The sequence below is a fragment of the Myotis yumanensis genome, unplaced genomic scaffold (genome assembly GCF_028538775.1).
Source record: "Myotis yumanensis isolate MYYU_CA2020_CCGP unplaced genomic scaffold, mMyoYum1.0.hap1 SCAF_4, whole genome shotgun sequence".
NCBI lineage: Eukaryota > Metazoa > Chordata > Mammalia > Chiroptera > Vespertilionidae > Myotis > Myotis yumanensis.
The window spans coordinates 12,000,157-12,022,292 of record NW_027223755.1 but is presented as its reverse complement, the minus strand read 5'-3'; the positions used below and the strand labels follow the sequence as shown (position 1 = coordinate 12,022,292).

The window sequence follows — 22,136 nt, the reverse complement described above, 5'->3', positions numbered from 1 at the left end:
GACAAATTCTGAAGTTTATTGCAAAAAGGCATAAAAAGTAAGCTTTATATTTCCTTTCCTTAGGGTTTCATGACCTCATATACTGTGTTTTTCTCAATAAATGGGTGATCTTATCGCCGTTTGTTTAATAATCACCCTTTCAGACTGAATTGTTGGTACATTTTCCACACAAAGAAAATGTTTGCAAATTCGTTCTCTAGGTTTCTAACCTCAGACTGGCTCAGCATTTTTATCAATGATTCAGGTTAGGATTTGAGGATTTGCTGAAAATCTTGGTGGATAGATGACTGACAGTTTTAGGGTTCACTAGCTCTGAACAGGTGAAATCTATCAATATAATATTTTCAAGAGCAAATAATCAGCTTTGCAATTGGAGCTAAATCCATCAACAATAAAAAATAACAAGACTCAAGCATGTTAATCAAGAATGGGAAATAGAATAGGTGTATCAGAAAACAGCTCAACAGATTTAGATGGCTCTAAAAAACATCATATTTTCCAGTAATCAATATTATGATACTGAATGTAGTGTCTAGCTTTTTCTAACTAATCTTATCTTTGAAGTATTACACACTTTTTTCATGCTATACTCTTAAAACAACTTTTTATTATGGAAAATTTCAAACATAGACCAAGGTAAAGAGAATATGTGATTAAATTTATCGATATTTTTACAAATCTTGTTTTATCTGTTATCTTAACTACTTCCCAGGGCACATACCAGCACCAGTTATTCTGAAGCAAATCTCAGACAACATGACATATCATCTTTTGATGTTTTAGTTGAATTCTATCCTTTTGAGTTATAGCCAGTCGCAGAGAAGAGAGAAGAAAGGGACCAGAAGAGCCTGATGAATACGATATCATGCCATCTGAGAAACTAGCAAAGGAACTTGGGCACACTAGCCTACAGAGGAGAAGATCCAGGCGGACAATGCAGGGGTTCATAAACAAAAGGAACAAGAATGTGGAAGAAAATTAAGAATTTATGTGTCTCCAAGGTGTAGCCGAACCAGAACTAAAGGGTAATAGCTATGGGGTGGTAGATGTCAGCTCAGTTTCAGAAAAAGCTTCATAAAGTCAATTGGACCAAAGATTCAATTGTCATGAGGAATTGATGTTTTCAACCAATTGGATTTACTAAGCAGACCTGACAACAGCTTGTCAGTATGATATACTGAGGAAGGTAGAAAGGGTTTAGGTCAGATTTGATGTCACATGGCTCTCTCCAAATCAAAGAACCTATGAAGTTTGCTTGGATTCTTAGCTCAGCCTCTTCTTCTTAGTACATACAAAATGAGAAAATATTTTTTATGAATTTGACAGCCATGTAAGAGCTTCATTCTACTGTTTGTAGTCTGGGCACCTAGGGCTGTGACAAGATCCTAGTGTTTTGAGCCAGTAACCTAGTTTCTCACCTTGATTTTGCCACTAGCTGGGCAGAGCTCAGTGAGGTGTTTACCCTCAACCTGAACCTTAGGCTCCTGATCTGTAAAATAGGAATTTTAACTAGTTTTCTGAGAATTAAGTAAGGGATTATAAATTAAAGTCTCCCTCCTTTATTCTCTCTTCAGTGAAGTATGTGGTAATAGATGCTTGAAGTTATTGTTCAAATGTCCAGAACATGTTAATATCATTATGGAAAATTTCAAACATAGACTCTGACCCAGGGCTACAAAGATGAGGTACACATGGTCTTTTCCAGAACAGTGTAGAATTTGGGGGGCATTTTGGGCTGGATCAAATTTTCCTCATTACTCTAGGACCATGGTCGGCAAACTGCGGCTTGCGAGCCACATGCGGCTTTTTGACCCCTTGAGTGTGGCTCTTCCTAAGCTTTAGGAGTACCCTAATTAAGTTAATAACAATATACCTACCTATATAGTTTAAGTTTAAAAAATTTGGCTCTCAGAAGAAATTTTAATTGTTGTACTGTTGATATTTGGCTCTGTTGACTAATGAGTTTGCCGACCACTGCTCTAAGAGAAATAGAATATTCTTAATTTAACCATGCTTGCTGCTTCCCATTGAAAGAGAATAATTGCAATCATTTCATTGCTATCATCTTCCTACATTCTTATAGGGTGGAAGAAATTGTTTTAAAGATAAAATATTTTTCTAGGACTGTCATAAGGGGCCTGATAAAAGTTTCCAGTGTAGCCTAAAATTACACTAACAAATAATGGTTTATTCAGCCAAGCAATTACATCATTATATTGATAAAAACTTTGTAAATGTGTAACCATCATCTATGGAACCATAGCCTTGAGAAATTGTCACAAATAACAGAATGCCCCCCCCCCACATCAAATCATATGTTACTAGTCATCCTCTTTACTATATTAATAGTATTTATAAGAAGAGGGATGGGATGCAACAGATTCTACTTATAGGATACCTAGGAAGTACAGAAACTCTCTTGTGCTTTGAAATATGCCCTGGCTAACTGACGTCTCACAAAACTGTTATCAGAAACATCAAAACAACACCCAAAACTGGACAAGACGGTTCTTTCCTTGGAATCATCAACCTGCTTTCAGAGACTTGCACCAAAAATCCATGTTAACTTAAAATGCCCTCAGGGCAGATGCAGAGCCAGTGACATTTGGAGAGCAAAGCGTGGAACTGAGCACTGACGCCCTTTGTTCATGAACAGGTTGGGAAATATGAGATAAATGGATTTTTTTGTCATAGTGGGAGACCATGTGGGAGAGGCTTAGAAGGAGGGGTTGCTGGGAGGCAAGGAATGTTAAAACTTTAGCAATTCCTCTTTCGTCTTCCTCCGCAAAATACTGCCCTTTTCCTTCCAGCATTTTTCAAATGCCAGGCCCTCAACATGAAAACCAGGCCTGCCAGCCCCGTGTCTGACATTCCCCTGGAGCGCGTGGTGAGGAGCTGGCCAGTGCTCGCTGCCCCTGCGTCTGGAGCCCAGGCATTCATTGTGGGTAGAACCTAGTCCTGGGATGGTCTGAATGGCAGCCGAGGGGGCAGCTCCCTTGAACTTGGTTCGGCATAAGCCAGAATGCCCATGTTAATTAATTACCTCCTTCTCACCCAAGGGTAACAGAAGGGATCCTCTCCCATGAGGTAATGGAGATCGCTGAGCACAAGACATTCAACACTGGACAGATGCGATGGCAGCAGTTTGTCACATATACTCACAGCTGGGGAAGGAGGACACCATGAAACAAGCAGGGCCCATGGGGAACAGAGGGAACAAGCAGGGATGTGGGAGGCAGGTTGTGTAGGGTGCCCCTGGGTTCCCGAGGGAGGATGTAGCTGGCTCATGTGAATAATTGCAGGGCTGGCAGAGAACTGGAGCCAATACTCAGTGATGAGTGGGAACAGCACCTGGTCCTGTGACCCAGCAAGGTTGTTGGGCTCAGGGACCTTATTCATGGGGACAGAGCAGGGAGGGGAATGTGCAGTTAGGCCATCTGAGACCCCTAGAGTGTCCCCCAGGTCTCCAGCAGCACATTATAGTGGGCCTTGACTGTAGGCACCATGCTACCATGTCTGAAAAAGAAAGAAAAGGAAAAAAAAATGCACTCATTTGTAGTCAAAACACACCACTTGCTCATTGTTTGTCACTTGGCTCACATTCCATTCCTAAATATTGAAGTCTCATTACATTATAGAGAACAATCCCCAGAATAATATTAGAAGATATTTCAAATCAAAGACAATTCTTATCCCGACCGGTGTGGCTCAGTGGTTGAGCATCAACCTATGAACCTGGAGTCCATGCTTCAATTCCTGGTCCGGCCACATGCCCAGGTTGTGAATTGATCTACAGTAGGAGGTGTGCAGGAGGCAGTTGATCAATGATTCTTTCTCATCATTGATGTTTCTATCCTTCTTTCTGTCTCCCTTCCTCTCTGAAATCAATAAAAATATATTTTTTAAAAAACGACAATTCTTAGCCACCTTTTTGGAACTCAAAAGAAGGGATACAGAATTACTTAGTAGATAAAGGATTTTTGACTCCACACCATTCTCTCTTACTTCACTCCAAAACCTCAGAATAGCAAGTGACTTAGATAGGGACCAATGTTCTTCGTTATTTCTGCTATTTAAGGGCTATAGTCATTAGTGAGAGGAAGATAGCTTTCTGCAAATGGGATATACAAAATCGTAAAACTAGAGATGGGTTTCCTGTTTTGTGTTTTCATCCTTGGGCTCCAGGTCCACTGAGGAAACCCTGAACGTTATCCACATATTTACAGGGAGGATGTCACACTCTCACCAGCCGGGAGCCTCAAAGCTGAGAACCTTAGGATATTTTCCAGCCAAGTGACTCATTTGACATCAATTTTGACTATTTCCTTATAAAATGGTTCCCTGAATGTATGGCTACATTTGACTTTTAAGTACTTAGAAGATTATTCTGGGATTTGCTTTGAACAATATTGAAACAAAATGTAAACTGGGAGGTTAAGTGCTTCAACACTTTCTGCTTTACCATTGCCGCCACCTTGCCTTCTAGCACACCCCTTTCCCTCTCCTCCCTTGCTCTCTCTTACCTTCTTCTTCCCCTCCTTCACTGCCCATGCCTTTATTCCTGCTGCACAAGTCCAGTTCATTTTGGCTTATGGAAATGTGTTGGGCAAATGTGCACAGTTTAAACAGGAAGTAACAGACTTAAACTAAAAGGAAAGTGGTCTATTTTAATGCTATGTTTTATTCTCTTCCAATCTTGCAACAGGATCCCCCCAAATAGACTTGAATTTCAGTTTGTTTACATCTTTCATTACAGACTATATTTCCTAAAAAGAAACTAGGCACTAAGCCACCATTGCAGAGTTTCCAATCCTAAAATTAGCTTAAAGACAACAACAAAAATAGACTTACAAGCTAAATTCACTTCTATCAATCTCTGCTGGATAATTAGGGAGATGGTAGGATACAAGTGCTCTGATGTCACCAGGGAATCTGGAGGACAGAGTGAAAAAGCAGGGGCAGTCTTATTCTTTTCCTTGTCCGATCTGTTTCTATTTACAGCACTTCTGACATCAGATGGGCGTGTTTTCCCATACCAGTCAGTTCTCCAACTCTGCACGTTAACCAGGTGTCTTACAGTTTCATTCAGTCTGACACTACCTGTAGTTTCTTCGACCCCACAGGTTAAGGAATCAGTCCCACAAGGCTGATGATTCCCACTTCAGACACCAATCACAAATCCAGACTGTCACCTGTATTTCTGACTAACTGGCTATATATCAAGGCTCCCCTAGACCCCCTTCAGATTCAAAAATTCTCTAGACTAGCTCACAGAACTCAAGGAAACACTTTACTTACATTTACCAGTTTATTATAAAGGATGTGACTCAGGGACACCCAAACGGAAGAGATGCACAGGGCAAGGGTATGGGGAGGGGTGTGCGTGGCAAAGCATCCTATTCTCTCCTGGTGTCCACCCTCCCAGCACCTCAGTATGTTCACCAACCTGGAACCCCTTCATTTAGGTATTTTAATGGGTGCTTTATTCCATCAGCATGATTAATTAAATTATTGGACATGGATGATCGACCTCAATCTGCAATCCCTCTTCCCTTCTTGGAGGCCCAAGCATGGGGCTGTAAGTGCCAACACTCTACCTTATGCGGTTGCTTCCCCTGGCAACCAGCCCTCATCCTGAAGCTGTTTTTGGAGTTCACCAAGAGTCACCTCATCAGCATAAACTCTGGTGTGATTGAAAGGAGCTTGTTTTGAATAAAAATTTTTAAGAGTTTCAGAGCTCTATGTTAGGAACTGAGGGTGGAGGAGTATATATTTTTCACTGTATCACACATTGATAAGAACTTTCCAATGATTCATTAATGAACATTCCTTAATGTTTGTTCCAGCTTTCTCCAAATATTGCAAAATCTGTTAATACTCTGAACAGATTTTTTTTTCTGGCAGACATCTGTATCTTCTTACCCCCTACTGACTGAATGGATTTAGCTTTTCCTTAGGTGTTTATTGGAAATTCTATTTTCAAATCTCCCCCAAAGCAAAGAACAATTTCTCCTCAACACAAGTGGAAATATTAGGTACTGTGAACTCTTTCAGACTATTACAAACAAACTTTTGCCATGTAGCTGCTTGCATTTCTTCCTTCCATTGTAGCTGTACAGTAAGTAATTCCCTCCTCTCTACTAACCTGAGAGGTCAACCATGGTCTGAAAATATTAAATAGGAAATTCTAGAATTAACAATTTAATTTTAAAATTACATTCTGTTCTGAGTAGAGTGATGAAATCTCTCCCCATCCCACTCCATCCTGTCTGGGTCATGACCCATTCCTTTGTTTATCATCTGAATGCTGTAGAAGGTATATGCTACCGGCCTATTTGTCACTTAGTCACCTTGGTTATCAGATTGACTGCCCTATATAGCAGTTTCAAGTAACCCTGATAGTAGCCTAACTCTACATCATAATGCCTATATCATTCACCTCATATCTTCTCATCGTTTACTCATTGTATCATCTCACATCATCACAGAAGCGAGAGTACTGGACAATAAGAGATTTTGTTCATTGAGAGAGAGAGACCATATTCACATACTTTTATTACAACATATTGTTATAATTGTTCAACTTTTTAGTTATTGTTAATCACTTACAGTGCCTAATTTATAAATCAAATGCTATCCTGGATATGTATGGATAGGAAGAACATAATATAAATAGGTTTTAGACATCCACTAAGGCTCTAGAAAGGAATGGGTTATGTCTCCAAGAATAAATGGGAACTACTTTATTCCCAAATTAAGAACAGATACTTGAAGGGTTAGAATGGGTTAAAAAGGATTTTATTTAAATAATTGAAATCATTAAATTGTTAACTTTGCAGGCTTCGTATGTGCAGGCTCTGTATTAAATCCATGGATAAATTCTTCTTAGTACTCTCCATGACCCTTTGAGGTTGTTGCTATTTATTATTTTCATTAAACAATGAGGATTTTTTTAAACATATATACAGAATTTACAATAGAAACCAAGAACTGGTAATAACTGGTTTGTCTAGTGAGTTACAGAAATGATGGCATAGCTCTGCAGTGAACAACAATAGGACCATTAGCTGAGTTCAGTAAAACAGTATTTCCTGGGTGGCCTCTCCATGCCAAGTTCATGATGTGCAGAAGATTGATGAGCCCAATGAACACTATGAGCTTGGCCTTTGCTCTCGTGATCAAGAATTTTATGAAGTTTGTAGAACATTAGGAGGTTGTGTTAAAATGTAAGCCAGAATAGAGGATATGAAATTACATAGACAGCATAATCACAGTTGAGGAAAATGTGGGCTTGAATCAGAAAGAACAACCACATTTTCCTTCCAGATAGGGAGCAGGAAGAAGCAAGTCACCTGTCTGTAATCTTGTCCTATGTGTATCTGGTAATCACCATAGTGTTGTCTGTATCTATGATTTTTTTTTCTTTCAATCCCTTCACCTTTTTCTCCCAGCCCCACTGCCCTCTTCTCCTCTGACAGCTGTCAGTCTGCTTTCTATCTGAGTCTGTTCCTATTTTGTTAGTTTATTTTGTTCATTAGAGTCCACATATAAGTGAAATCATATGGTACTTGTCTTTCTCTGACTGGCTTATTTCACTTAGCATAATGCTCTCCAGGAATAATGAGGGGGAGAGAGAAATGAAAAGATTCAACTAAATTACATAGCCAGGATTCAGGCAGCTCTCCATATACCCAGTTAGACCCAAGAGTGGTTGGAGCAGGATTCTCATTGTCTTTTACAAATGAGGAGAGAGGGACCTGATCATGTTACTGACCTGGCCTTTGACCCTGAAAGTGGAGAAGACAGACTGACACACAAACCTGCTGTCTGTCCCTTCCTCCTTGATTAGCAGCATGTCTGCTTGGCTATTAGTCTCCATTACATAACATGACACCATCTCTGAGACTAAGTTTGATCAATACATTTTTAATCCAATATTCAGGGTTTTTATTGGGTTGTAAAACTGAGCCTTCTAATTTGAGAACTAAAATGAATATATAGAAGTAAGCTTCAAACTAGCATTTTGAGAACCTATTTGAAGGGAAGAGAGGAAGACTTGTAACCTCTTTAGAGATTCTTTTCAAGCCAGAATGAGCATTTCTATTTTATTTAGCAACATGACATTTGACAACTCTTCTCCCCCATGTTCATTCTCAGCCAATTTTCAGTGTTTAGTCTAAATGAGGCTTTAGCAGAGACACCCTCTGGGTGCCTGCAGTTGCTGGTGGGGTGCAGTGATATCACCCTGACCTACTCTGACCTTTTGCTGGACTTCTCTTCACCTCCTGGGGCCTCTGCTGTGTACAGATATGTCTCATTCTGTTCCTTCTTTTTTTAATTTATATATTTTTTATTGATTTCAGAGAGACAGGGAGAGATAGAAACATCAGTGGTAAGAGAGAGTCATTGATGGGCTGCCTCCTGCACACCCCCTACTGGGGATCAAGCCCTCAACCTGAGCATGCGCCCTGACTGGTAATAGAATGGTGACATTCTGGTTTATAGGTAAATATTTGTTGAATAAGTTTACAACTAATCCAAGTTAAGATGGATTACATGCCATAGACATATGAGTAATAGTTAGCATCACCTGTCTCCTTAGCATAGAACCTATTAAAATGATTATATAGGGGTGACATAGGGTTTCTATCCAATTTCATATATCATGAGTTTGTTATATTAAACACAGATGAGTCTCAATGGCTGTGTTAAGTGGTGTTAGGCATCAAAGGAGAAACTTTATCATCTAGGGGTATTATGCAATAATAATTTTATCTCTGATGTAGTTGCAATATAGAAACTATTTCATAATGCTAAGAGTTTCTCCTGAGACTCATCATTATTTAAAGGAAAAGCAGAAATTGGCAGAGATGGGCTAGGGATCAAATCTCTTGGAAATACCCAGGGTGCGATATCTAGAAAAGGTGGAAGACTGAGATTTTTTAGATCACATATGGACTGGCTGCATCCATTAAAAAATTTTTAAATTTATTTGAGAGGGAGAGAGCTAGAAAGAGAGATCAACTTATTGTTCCATTTATTTTCCATTCATTGATTGCTTCATGTATGTACCCTGACCAGGGATCTAACCCACAACCTTGATGTACTAATGACACTCCAACCAATTAAGTTCACCAGCCAGGGCTGATGCATTCATTTTTTTAATAGACTCAATTAAAATTGGGTAATTAAAACTTATGTGTTGGTTGAGTCACCTAGTTTGTATATTAGTATAAACACAAATCTAACCAATTAGAAATGACATTTGTCAAAACACCATAGAAGGTAAACCAATCAAAGTGGTTATAAATAGACTGATGAGGTCTCTGCATATGCAAAGAGAAATGATGAACTCACTGGGACAGAGATAGTTCTCATAACCAGAAATCACTTCTAAATTAAAAAGCAATTAAATATTTTATAATTGCTATTTCAATGTTTGTGGCTTGATTTTCACAGCTACAACAATCCTAAGAAAATAATTATGAGACCTAATGATCCATCATCACAATCCATTAAATCGGTTGGCCTTGAATGAAAGTATATGTAGATGTGTACGGGGGTATAGTTATTCTATTTGGAGAAATAAAGAAGAAAAAGCAGCTTCTCAATTATCCATCCTAATCAGATCTCTAGGCTTTAGGAAATGAGGGCATGACTGTTAGCATTACTTATTTCAGAGATGTTAGAGCTCCCGTAGGGTTTGTCCTTAAAAGTACAAGTTTTTCCACAGCTTGTGTGGTGGCTTCAGGAGATATGTTTGGTTTCCCCCTTTAATACTGGCATTTTTGTCAGCCTGTGACCATTTAGGAAGACACTAAGAGGACAGCAGGGGGAATTGTAGACCATTTTGGGACAAGGAAGAGTGACATCCTGAGAGAGACCAGATAGGCTGGCTCCTGGCCAGTGTAAGAACCCAGAGTGCACCAGGCCCCTAGTCTGTCTTTTCCAGGCCTGGCTTCACCTCCTCATTGTCCCTTACACCTCCTCAGGGTGTCCCTGTGCTGTGCTGTGGGAGAAGGGGGTTAGATGGCCCCCTTATTCCAGGTGAGGTGGGGTGGTGGGGAAACCTGTATTCGAATCCAGAGTCATCCACTTAATAGCTTGGTGACCTTTGGTGAGGTATTTACCCTTCTACCTACTATGTAGGATAAATTTAATACCAGTGTCTGATTTGCAGGGCTATTGGGAGGGCAGAGAGTGTAGTGGTGGGCAGAAGAGCACCAGCCATCTTCTCCCACCAACAATTCTGGGATGTTTCCCCCGATATATCTTCCTGACAGCTTTTTTAAGGTGTGTGACTCTCACACCTTGTCTGATTTCTTGTTCCTGTTGCTGCATTGCTCCTGTATGTACCAGTCACTCTGGGAACAGTATATCAACTCCAGATGACTGATCGCTTTCTGCCGGCCTCCTTGATCTGTTGGGCCTGGTTGATCTCACTCTGCTCATCTGAAAGGTGGGCAGTAGTGGTTACATTCAGAGTCGAAATGTGAAAAATCAGTCTGACCCGACTTGTTCACTAAAAACAGCATTAAATTTCCTCTGTTGATATTGAGAATTATAGTTGAGACCCAACCAAATATACCTGAAACTCTAGTGTCAATTCTGAATTTGGTGGTTAAGAGACTAAATAAATATTTAGTTTGTAATAGCTAGCTTCTTGTCAAAATTTTCCACATATATGATAATCTAAGGCAGTGGTCAGCAAACTGCGGCTTGGCAAACTGCGGCTCGCGAGCCACATGTGGCTCTTTGGCCCCTTGAGTGTGGCTCTTCCACAAAATACTGACTTCTGTGCATGGGCCACGAAGTTTCAATCGCACTGTATGTGCACGCCCGCACGTGGTATTTTGTGGAAGAGCCACACTCGAGGGGCCAAAGAGCCGCATGTGGCTGTGAGCCGCAGTTTGCCGACCACGGATCTAAGGGAAATATAAACCTAACAGATAGGAAAAAATTAATTTTTTTATTCTATTTTTCTTATTTTTTTCCACTTATAAATTTCAACTTCTTTAACTTTGCTAAGTGTCCTCTAAGTCAAGTACCTCTAATTTTTTCATTTGTTCCTATCATATTTCTTTTACATCATCCCATTTGTTTGGCTTAGGGCACAGAATTCCAAGCAAATAAGACATTATCATTAGACTTTGATAAAGATGTTCCTTTGATAAAGAACTTTGAGTTCTTAAAAATGTTAGCACAACCTTTCATGTGATTAATATGGTTTGTTCTTTCTTCGGTTGGTTTTGAAACAACAAAATTTACAACCAAGGTACTAAAGTATGTTTGATTCAAAAGTGTGATGATAAAAACACCCTAGGAATTTTTTTGTCAACTGTTTTCTTTTTGGAAATAAATTTATTGTCCTATTATGTTTTTCTTCAAATGGTATAGCAAAGGTAGTTTATTTTTCTGGGACTGGAGTTACTATGGGGATGGAAGTAAGGCAGTCCACAATTGTGTACAGCCTGCACTCTAAAGCCAGACAAAGGAGGGGAATTATTATCTTATTATAGATAAGACAGACTTGAGCTACTGATATCCACCCAATAGTCGAGTCAGGTGTGTGGGTGTCTCCTTCCCACGCACCTATGGTGCTCTTCCCACTGCTAACAGCTGGTTACCCATCCCCTGTCATTCTATTGTCCCTGCTTATTTCAGCTCAATATCTGACTGCTGGTTGCCTGAAATCAGTCTCCTATCCACCCTTATTATGTCCCCAGAGAGATCTTCCTCCATTACTAATCTCACCACACAAACATCTTGTTTAACATCTTATCCATAACTTTTCTTCAGTTCATGAACAAAGTCTGAACTCCTTGGCAGGATTGGTGATGCCAGTTCTGAGCTGCATGCCAACCTGTAAAGCCATCTTCCTTTTCATTCACTATCCCAATGACTTTTAGTTCCTCAAACAGACATTCTTTCTTTCCATTCCAGGTGTTTGCACGGGCTAATTCCTTTGCTTTTCATGAACACTCACCCCTCCATTCACTCATCAGTTCTTTGACAATCCGGCTCAAGCCTCCATTCATCCCCAGCCACATGAAGGCCCCTTCAATACTCCCCAAATCACAGAGTGGCTCCCTCTGAGAGCTCTTTGATATGAGGGACTATAAGCTCAGATATTTGGCAGGAACTGGAGGTGAAGTTTTCTATCTGATGACATAAAAATCATTTGTGTGTGTGTGTGTTTGTATATGTGTGCATGACTCATGTGTACATATGCCTGTATTAGTTTTCTGTGGCTGCTGTAACTAATTACCAATAATTTTGGTGACTTAAAGCAAACACATTTATTATCTCACAGTTCTAGAGCCAGGAGTCCAAAATGATTCTGTGGAACTAAAATCAAGGTGTCTCCTGGGCCTCCCTCCCTCCCTCCCTCCCTCCCTCCCTCCCTCCCTCCCTCCCTCCCTCCCTTCTTCCCTTCTACCCTCCCTCCCTTTCCACTGTAGATTCTGTTTTTTGCCTCTTCTAGAGTCTGGTGGCTGAGGTTTTCCTAGACTTGTGGCTGCACCATTCTCATCTCTGCCTCTGTGATCACATTACCTTCTCTTCTGTGTGTGTCACTCCTTCTGTTTCCCTTTATAAGGATACATTTCATGATTATGTATAATCCAGGCTAATTTTCCCCACTCAAGATCCATAATCACATCTGCAAAGTCCCTTTTGCCTATAGGTAACACTCACAGGTCCCAGGAAACAGGATGTGATTATCTTTTGCAGGGGTCATTATTCAGCCTGCCACAATGGCCCACCCCAGACATACACAGTTTGTGTTTCTGGATACTACTCAGAGCCATAGAGCCAAATAATTGACTTCAAAATCAAATTGCTTTGCAGGAATTTGGGTAAAGTTGCAAGATCTGGCAATTACTTGTCAGCTCTGTCTAATCACATATCAGAAGAGTTGCTAAGAATATATGAAAGGTGTGTTGGGGGGAGAGGCTGAGTGAAGCGCACCTCAATTTATTGTAAAATATAACAAAAATATAAATTTTCAGTCAAAATGTCTTAAATATTATATATATATCTCATAAAGTCACTAGCTCTTATTCTCATACTTAACACTTTTTTACTTGTTCACGAGATAGAGTTCTTTTTCATCGAAGAGTTTAGGAAGAATAATATTTTAGGACTTGCCCCTGGCATATAAATAAATTGTTTATACTATAGAAGAGAGAAATGCTTTGAAAAAACAAGTGGCAAAATCACAGATGGATGTTTAATGTTAAATTATGTATTTGCTTTAATAAGTTCAAGCAGCTATTCCTAAAATAACAAGACTGTTAAATATTAACTGAGAAATGAATATATCAATAACATTCATTAAATCCACATTTAATATTGTGATATTGTAAATAATGCTTCTTGAGCAGAAGTATATCATTTTGTTATACATTTTATTTAAAATGGGAGAGAAATGTAACTGCCCAAATGTACACTAGAAAACAAATTTTAATGTTTATTTCTCTCAGCTGCAAGCAAAAATTTATGGAAATAATACTGATAAGGCTCATAAAAGGCTTTTCAATATATCTTGTGATCTGGCAAATAGCTCAATATGTTCTGAAGTTGGAAGTAAAGTTAATCTTGGTAGCAGTAAGATGAATCTCAGGAATCAAGTGTTTATAACACAAATAGTAAACAAATTCTGAATGATCCTGAGAGTATAAAAACAAATCCTCGGTAAGCATCTATAATCTGAGCTTTATATGCTCTCCAGTGGTTCTAGCCCACACGTTCTAACTCAAAACTGTGGAGAAAAATCAGGTGTGAAGTGTTGTTTGTTTTTCATGAAGCTAGTTTCAGAAAAGTAGGAAATATTGATGGGAAAAACTAAAAACAAACACCCATATATTTGCATCTTTATTGGTTGTTAAGCTAACAGTTTGTATAGAATGTCTTCATTAGGATTTATCCAATATAAAGAATAATAGGACCAAGACTGATGACTCCAATTTAGGCGACCTTATACTCCAAACAAGAGAAATCTAACACACAATCACAAATAGGATAGTCCTCCTGAAGGTGTAAAAATATTCTATTAACCCCAATAAAATGAAATTTTAAGCCAGACAAAGAATTACAGGATTCCTGCATCTTCATTTGCATCTATGCTGTAGTTTCCGGAGTCCCTTTATACATTTGTTTCATGTGGCCTCAAAAGAGAAACCCTACTGCTTTCATGACCTATGATATGCAGTCTCTTTTGAACCCTTTAGCTATATATCCAAATGAAATTTCATCATATTGGCTAGAAAACTCACTTCTGTATTAGGGCCAGACTTGTTTCTCTTCATTTTCCCAATGGTCCTAGAATATGATTGCCAGGAGCGAAGTGCTCTGTGCAAGAAGAATACTACAGCTTGAGCTTTGTGAAGACATTTCCAAGGAAGCCTTCATTATGTCAAGTTGCTTGTCTGTAAAGTTGGTCAAGGTCCTAAGCATCCCATGCCAACATACTTCTCCTTATTCTTTCTTTCCCTTTTCTTTTTTGCAAGAGCTCATGTCATTCATTGTCCCATAAAGTCTTCAAATAGTCTTAATAAGCTCAGTTCAGTCAGATATGTTTCATGACATCCTATAATCAACTTATTCCTTTTGGAGTATCTCTTTGCATGTACAGAATTGTTACATCAGCTAAAATGTCTAATGTTAACTTGATTGGGTTATGTCTGTTTAACTTCTAGCGAACATCTTGATTTCTGCTGAATATTAGAGACTGTAATGTTTGAATGGCATCTTCTATGTTATTGTATGTTCTAAAAAGGAGAAAATGAAACACTCCTAGGAAATATTCAGTTAGGCAAGTCCTTGAGAATTCAGTCCATTCTGATGGCAACACTTCAATCCCATGGTTGACTGATTTTGAATTGAGTTCCTTCCATATTAATACTTTAGGAAATTTATGTTGAAAATAACAATTCCTCTAGTAATTGGACTTTTTCACTACATTTAGGCTAACAGATTGGACATTAAGCCACTTTTCAAACCAATCCACTTGGATCCATGAAAGTGATTTCTTTGAATCCTAGAGCAGCTGCTCTTAATAGCCTTACCTTCTCACATCACTTTCATTAATGGCAACATTTTTGAAGTGCAACAGTTGTTTGAAGCTTCCATGTCTGACGATTATCATTGAAAATTATACCAGATCTTATAATGTCCTTTATATTGGGTTCATTTCTGATGCCTTTTTTTTCTATAAAATCATCCTAGTGGGGCACATCTATGTTCAGTAACAGGGTTATTAGCACTCATCTTCCATTATTTTGTTTTGCTCTACCCTTAGGTCTATTCCAAGTCCTTTGCACTTCTTATCAGACACATTTGGTCCCTTAAAACAGTAACTTGTCAAATATGTTTCCTGGGATCTCAGGTTTCTAGAGGTGGTCAGGGATTTTATATGTATTATACATTTTAATCTATTACTTCAAATAGAATTTACACTTATGTAGACCATACACAACATTATGAACACATTGGAAATCTTACTGAATTAACTTTTATTATAATATGACCTGGATTAATTGGTTCATTGTAGAGCCTGGGGTAAAGTGTCTTCTGTCATTTCTGATTATACCCCAAAGTAACTGAGATTCAAATGTGGCCTTCTTTATTACTACTCAATTTGTATAATCAGTGTTTTTTCAAAAGTAGGCAAGAAAACAAAATGCAGAAATATTTACTGAGAGTCATGACTCGGCAGTTGTCGGCCTCACCTTTTTTAATGATGTTATCATTTTGCACTTAAAACATGACTTTAGTAAATACCATGTTTACCTTCTTTTATATGAAATTATGCGGAAGAGTTTACTTAAAGAAATGAATCTATTCCTGAAAAAGTGTGGAAGTCCCTGCTCCTACTCCGTCCTGCCCCTCATTAGAGTGAAGCCACCTTCATTGTTTCTCTTCACACTTCAGGACAAAGTGAAGCGTTTGGAAAAGGAATCCTTGTAGGGAGTTTACCTTAGACGTGCTCCTGGTGTGCTCACCAGCCACTCAAGGTCTCCAAAACCTCCCGCGCCCATTCCTCATGGGAGGTCCTCCAGTTCCGAGGCTGTGTGTGTACAGCATTCTGTATTCATTCATCAATTCAACAACTGTCTATTGATTTCTTGTTGTATGTGAAGCACTGTTCTAGGTAATGGGGACATACAAGTGAACCAAGAGGGCAAGATGCTACCCAAATGTAACTTGCCTCCTAGTGGGGTTGAGGAGGCAGATGTGGTTATGCACTCACAGTTCTATAGGCCACAGAGGGGAGATAACACATGAACAAAGACATGCAGACAGCATGGTGTTAGCTAGGTCGGTATCTGGGACAAGAGCGTTCCAGGAAGTGGGACTAGCTGGTGCATAGGCGTGGGAACATGTCTGCACGGTCTGAGGATCACAAGGAACCCATGTCTCCAGGAACAGAATGTGGGTGTTGGGGTGGAGTACTGGGAAATGAGATAGAATGTAAGTGCTTGTAATGGCAGAAGTATGCAGGTGCCTTTAGTTTGTACTACAAACTTTAGTTTGTAGGTCACCAATAAGAATGACATGGACTTGGCTCTATGTGACATGGACATAAATGCAAGTATATGGAAAATTAATATTAAAGTGAACAAGTACACTTCATATCCACCCAGAAATAATGGCAGAGAGGAAAGTTGGATGCATTCTTCCAGAGTGACTAAAGTCACTTTATGCCTTTCAGGGCATAGCATGCCACCTGATGTGCCACTTGTTTTAAACCGGTCACATGTGGCCATTAAAGGTAATTAGCAATGACACCTATCCTCAAGGATAGCTGGGTCGACACTTTATTCAAATTTCATAAAAACCACAATTATTTCAAGTTTTGACCTGTTTGTGTTTGCTTCCGTTTTGAGCAAAGGTATGGGCTCACACTCCCTGGCAATTTGTTTATAATCGCCTCGACAATTTAACATTCTCCAGCGTGTCACAGAAATACATGACGTAAGACTATGAATGCAAACATATAAAACAAGCCCTCAGGTGGTTGTTAATTTTTGGCACCGTGTAATTAAACTAGGTTTTTAAAAATGTTATCTTTTGCCAGTATCTAATTAGCAAAGCCATCTGCTGCAAGAGTAGTAGCCCATCTGCCTAAGAATGTTGTTCTCTTCATTTTTATGAAAAGTATCTGCCTTTGCCGGTCCCTGTCTAATTAACTTCTCTCATGGCGGAATGTGATATACACAGCTTTGTTTATATACTTCTGAGAACTGTGGATTTATATGTATGTAACACATACGTAAAAAGAGCCCATCATTTTTCTTTCCCGCATCTGATTTGCTCCTGAGATCTCAGCTCAGCTTGTCATCACGCAAGCAGGTGTGCGTGTGTGGGGGAACAGCAAAGCATTTACTGTATCATGAAACACTAGGTGCTTCCTTAAGTGGTCAGGGTTTCTGCAGATTAAAAATGACTTTCGTTAAACCTACTCCATTTCCATTTAGGTCTGTCTGTAGCACTGTTACTTCCTGAGAGTTGCTGATGTAGTTACTTCCAGTTTATCACTGAATCTGAGATGACCATGTCTACGCTAACAATGAAAATGTGCACCGTTGCATTCTTATGATCTTGTCTAGACTGATGAGAGACACTTACATTTTATTATAAGCTAATATTCGATTTGGGCAAATATTATCTATATGTCTGCTTTTCCTCCCATCAATGATTACCTAGCACAATGCCCTGCACTTGCTCAGTACCTACTGAATATTTATTGCACAAAAAAGAGAATGAATACATGTGCATAAAGCAAAATCTTTTTAAGAACGTGAAGACTACAGATGTTATTTGTGTGTATTTACAGACAAAAAGAATGCACCGCAAACAGGAATCTGCATGTCTTTCATAATGTAGGTGTTTCAAATTCTTCGTCTACTGTGTATAGCTTTTGCCTGTCCAAGTAATTGCAGTATTACTGCTGTACATTTGCTATTGAAAAATAAAATGAAGAATAAATGGATAATGGAATAGGGAATTAACATTCCTTTTCTCTATTGGGCTATTGCTATCATGCAATGGGAAAAGACAAGATAGGATAAAAATTAAAGATTAAAACAACTCAGACAAGTGGGAAATTAGATCATGAGTGTTGTATTGAGATCCAGAATGTAGAATGAAGAACAATTTTCCTTTTGACTATCACAGAGGTAGGTTTGGGTAGGTAGAAAAGCCTCTTAAAATGAAGTTAACCAGAAAGATGGCTTCATACATACAAATCCCAGTTGTGGGATTTGTTCCAAAATCATGATACATGAAAGAACAACTAAGAATCTCCATTGAAAATAGAGTAAGGGGGCTTGATTATAAATTTAATTGATTAGAACCAATCTGTGGAATGAAAAAAAGTTATGCCCAGGTTAAAACATAATCAAATTTATACAGAATGATGAGTAACTTTGAGAACTAAAATGTCCTACAGGAGAGTTGCATTGGTATCTATATTTCTCTCCAAAGAAAGTGGGTTTTTTGTTTGTTTGGTTGCTTATTTTTTTCCACAGTCATCACATGGGTAAAATCTAGTTTACTGAGGGAATCAACAAACACTATGGGATTAATCTGGGACACCCAATTTTTGGTCATTGTGGGGGAAAAAAACACACTTCCAACTCCATTCTTTTCCATATTCTGTGATATCCTACAATATGGGTTCAGCTTTATAATAGATTGTTCAGTTCCACTGCTAATATAATTCCTCTTTATCCTATCCTTTATTCAGGTAGAAAGTGAGAAGTGAGTCAACAGAAAAGCTATACAGTCATGGTCTTTAATTAATTCTGAATTTGAATATTGATGGAAAGCTGATGATAGTATATGAAAATGTTTCAGGAAAGTAAATTTTGCTATTTTTAGAAACTTTCTTCAGAAAACTCTGTAAGATTTGTTCTATTTTCTGTTGGTCTGATAAACTTTTATGAGTAGTTGCTTTTTCTTAGTCAACTGAGTAAAGTAATGAAATATTTTGAAATCTCTCATTCTTTTTTTATTACTTTCCCCTCCCAGTCGTTGGCCAGTATTTATCTTGAAAATGCAAAGGCTACTTGGCAATTAGGTGGACTTGGGAAGCTCTTTGGTTGCCATTTCGGCAGAATGATCTGAACAAGTTTGATGTCATTTGATAAATATTCTGTTCTTAACCCTGGGACTAACCCTGCTCCTCATAGCTCTATGTTTACTGAAGAAAGTATTGCTATTTCACTTTCAACACAATCGCTAGGCCACTGAGGGCCACTATAAATACCTCTTTATCTAAAACATTTCACTGTATAGAAGTTAATTTCTTTCTGTGATGTATAACACTAAATCCTCTTGGTATCACAGTTATAATGAGGTCTACTTTGCTAAGAGAATATATCATAGTGAATCAATTCTGTTTAGAGTTTAAGTAAGGGCAACGGCACGGGTATGTTTATTTAAATAAAAACAAGAATGATCTTTTAGAAAGAGACCAAAGAAAGGAAAGGACCACTCAGAATGACAATAGTGAATTTATTTCCTCTGTGTTTCATGGGGACAGACAGTTATACAACTCTGCATGAAGCTCTTATCACTTCTGGAAGTGCCATCACTTTGCGTGAAAGTATTTGTCATCGTACCATGGAAATCAAGTCATTTGTTTGCATGAGGTGCTGATTAACTGTGACTTTATTGTTGCCATTAAACCTTATGAACAGGAAAACATCATAGAAAGAATAAATCTCTTATCAGATGTTGACACTGACAAATATCTTGAAGTCTGCACAAGGGTAACGCTGTAGTATTGTTTCTCTTTGAAAGGCACTGGAGTGTTCTCTCTAGAATACTTTCCTTATGGACTCAATTTGCCAAGTTAGATAAGTTATACAACTTGCAGTGTCTCATGTTTTAATCTTTGTTATGTCACATTCTTTGGAGGACAAGTAGACGTTAGATAATGATGTTAGCATGACTTTGTTATTCTTCTAATTTTAGGAGAATTAGAAGAAAACATTTTCTGGAAATAAGAGTGAAACCATTATTCTTCATAATACTTAACATTAGTTTAGTTTTAGCTAATTTTGAGTATTATTAAACATTAGCCCAAATTAACAAAAAAATGCCCCCTCACTTAGTTTTTTTTTCTGATAATGATTTAACCAGTTTTTCAGAAACCCCAAATTTTTCAGAAATTCAACTATAATATTAAGGTAGAACATAATTATAACAACATGCATACAGATGAAGAAAACATTTTTACACATGATAGTTCACATTCCACACAGTAATATAAAAGATAAACAACTCGGATGCTTACTTTAGTTCAAGAAATGATTCACAATGTCATCATAGAGGCCGTTAATGTTTGCAAGCACCATTTCCTCCTCTGAAATAAGCGCTGTATGTTATCTTAACTAATCACAGGTTCTGTTTGTGAGTTAGTGTCCTATGTACAAGTAACTACGTCCACTTGATCAGGATGAGTTGGAGTTGAAAAGCCTTAGAAAAAAATATTTAAAAGTTGTGACTCTAAATATTTAGTCAGAGCTAAGGATAGTATGAAAATTACTCGTTTGTGCTTTTTGCAAGGGGTATTTATTTTATTGACTATTTACCAATTATATATGTACCTTGGGAGTAATGATATGCAAAATCTTCCTTGCTTCATTATCGACGAATATTGATAGATGACATGCTGTTAAAATAAAATGAAAATGTCTAAATGAGTATTCAGATCATTTTGTTTCCAGGCTTCTCTTTGAAGTGTGCTGTGGGTTTATTCTGTGATATCACAGAAGTGACATTTTCTGTAATCGTGCACTAGTCACCAACGCATTGGACATGCCCCTCTTACAGTGACTAGATCTACATTTCCCATGATTGCTGCTTAAATATCACATGATTTTAAAGGGGACGAGCTGTTTAAAATTCTTTAGTTCTAAAGCTCAGTGTAAGCCCATATGACTGGATTTTATGTACTTGTTCTAAATCCTATATTAGTTTTAAAATATTGGTGTCCTGTTGTTCCCCCTAATCTGGTTACTGGTATCTCCCCCGCCCCTCCTTTTGTTCAATCAGAACTATAATAGTTGTTGTATTTTGGTGTTTCCTGCAGGCTGAGGAGTGGGAGTGTGATGAAGCGACCAAGAAGGCCTGCTACAGTAAGGGCAAATCGGAGGTAAGGAGAGCGCGGTCATGGCGGTCACCAGCTTTTTGAAGGATGGAACATAAAGCATGCTAATGTGAAGGCTATTCCTGATTATGGTGCCATGTGAAAAAGGCAAGCTTTGAAATATATGTGCAGTAAATTCTCCAGGTTTTAACATTCAGTGAGTTTCCAAAAGGGATTTAGAGCATAAGATCAGATCTAATTTGCACTCTCAGACATTAGACTAAGCAATGAAATTAATTGGTTATGATGTCAATTTAGAATACTGTGGGCCTGGATTTTTTAAATAATATTTTGATTTCTCCCAGTTTTGCCTTACAGCTAACTCCAGAAAATGACTACATGATATCTAAAATAATGGCATCAAAAGTGATTTGAGAGTTCTTTATAATTTAGCTTAACCTATTTTAAAAATAAGCACAAGAAAATCTATACCCCAAGTTCCTAAGGGCAGAGTAGCTACGGCTCAAAGGTATGTCTTGAGCAGCAGTGCCCATGGCAGGGGTGCTCTCACACAGTTGGCTGCCCGAGGAGAGGCTCCCAAGGAAGTCTGTTTCTGAGAAAATGATGCTGGATCATCTTGAGGAAATGCTTCTGCCGCTGGGTCTTAGGCTCAGTAGGTCTCATTCTGTTAGGGATCACCTTTCCTTTGTTGGAGCAAGGGCTTTCCAACTTCAGTCACACTTTGGGTCCAGAAAAAAGTCAATCCTCAAGAGCAGCAAAGAGGGCTTGTTCTTTACCAAGTGTGGTCCCAGGGCAAACAGTGTAGCAAATGCAGAGTTCGCTGGGAAAACTCCCTCATACCGGTGGTATGTGTAAGAGACTCTCTTGCACTTTATTTTATTCAACTTCATTGCCTGCTTCTCTGTCTGAACTCAGCAGTCTTGAGGGTTAGACATGGAGGTAAGTCTCAGCAAACTTAAGTCTTGTGTTTCTCAAAGCCGAATAAAGAGCTAGGAAGAGGGAAGAGGAGGAGGAA

General features: G+C 38.5%; 1 protein-coding gene across 3 annotated transcripts in view; it reads left to right on the top strand.

Moving 5' to 3' along the window:
- The window catches only part of SEMA5A (semaphorin 5A), a 394,782-nt gene that overhangs the window by 248,420 nt on the left and 124,226 nt on the right, over positions 1-22,136 (top strand). For all 3 annotated transcript variants that reach the window (XM_070411885.1, XM_070411886.1, XM_070411888.1), the window contains exon 6: positions 21,104-21,166. In XM_070411885.1, the coding sequence (XP_070267986.1) occupies positions 21,104-21,166 (63 nt within the window). The remainder of the gene's footprint in view (positions 1-21,103; positions 21,167-22,136) is intronic.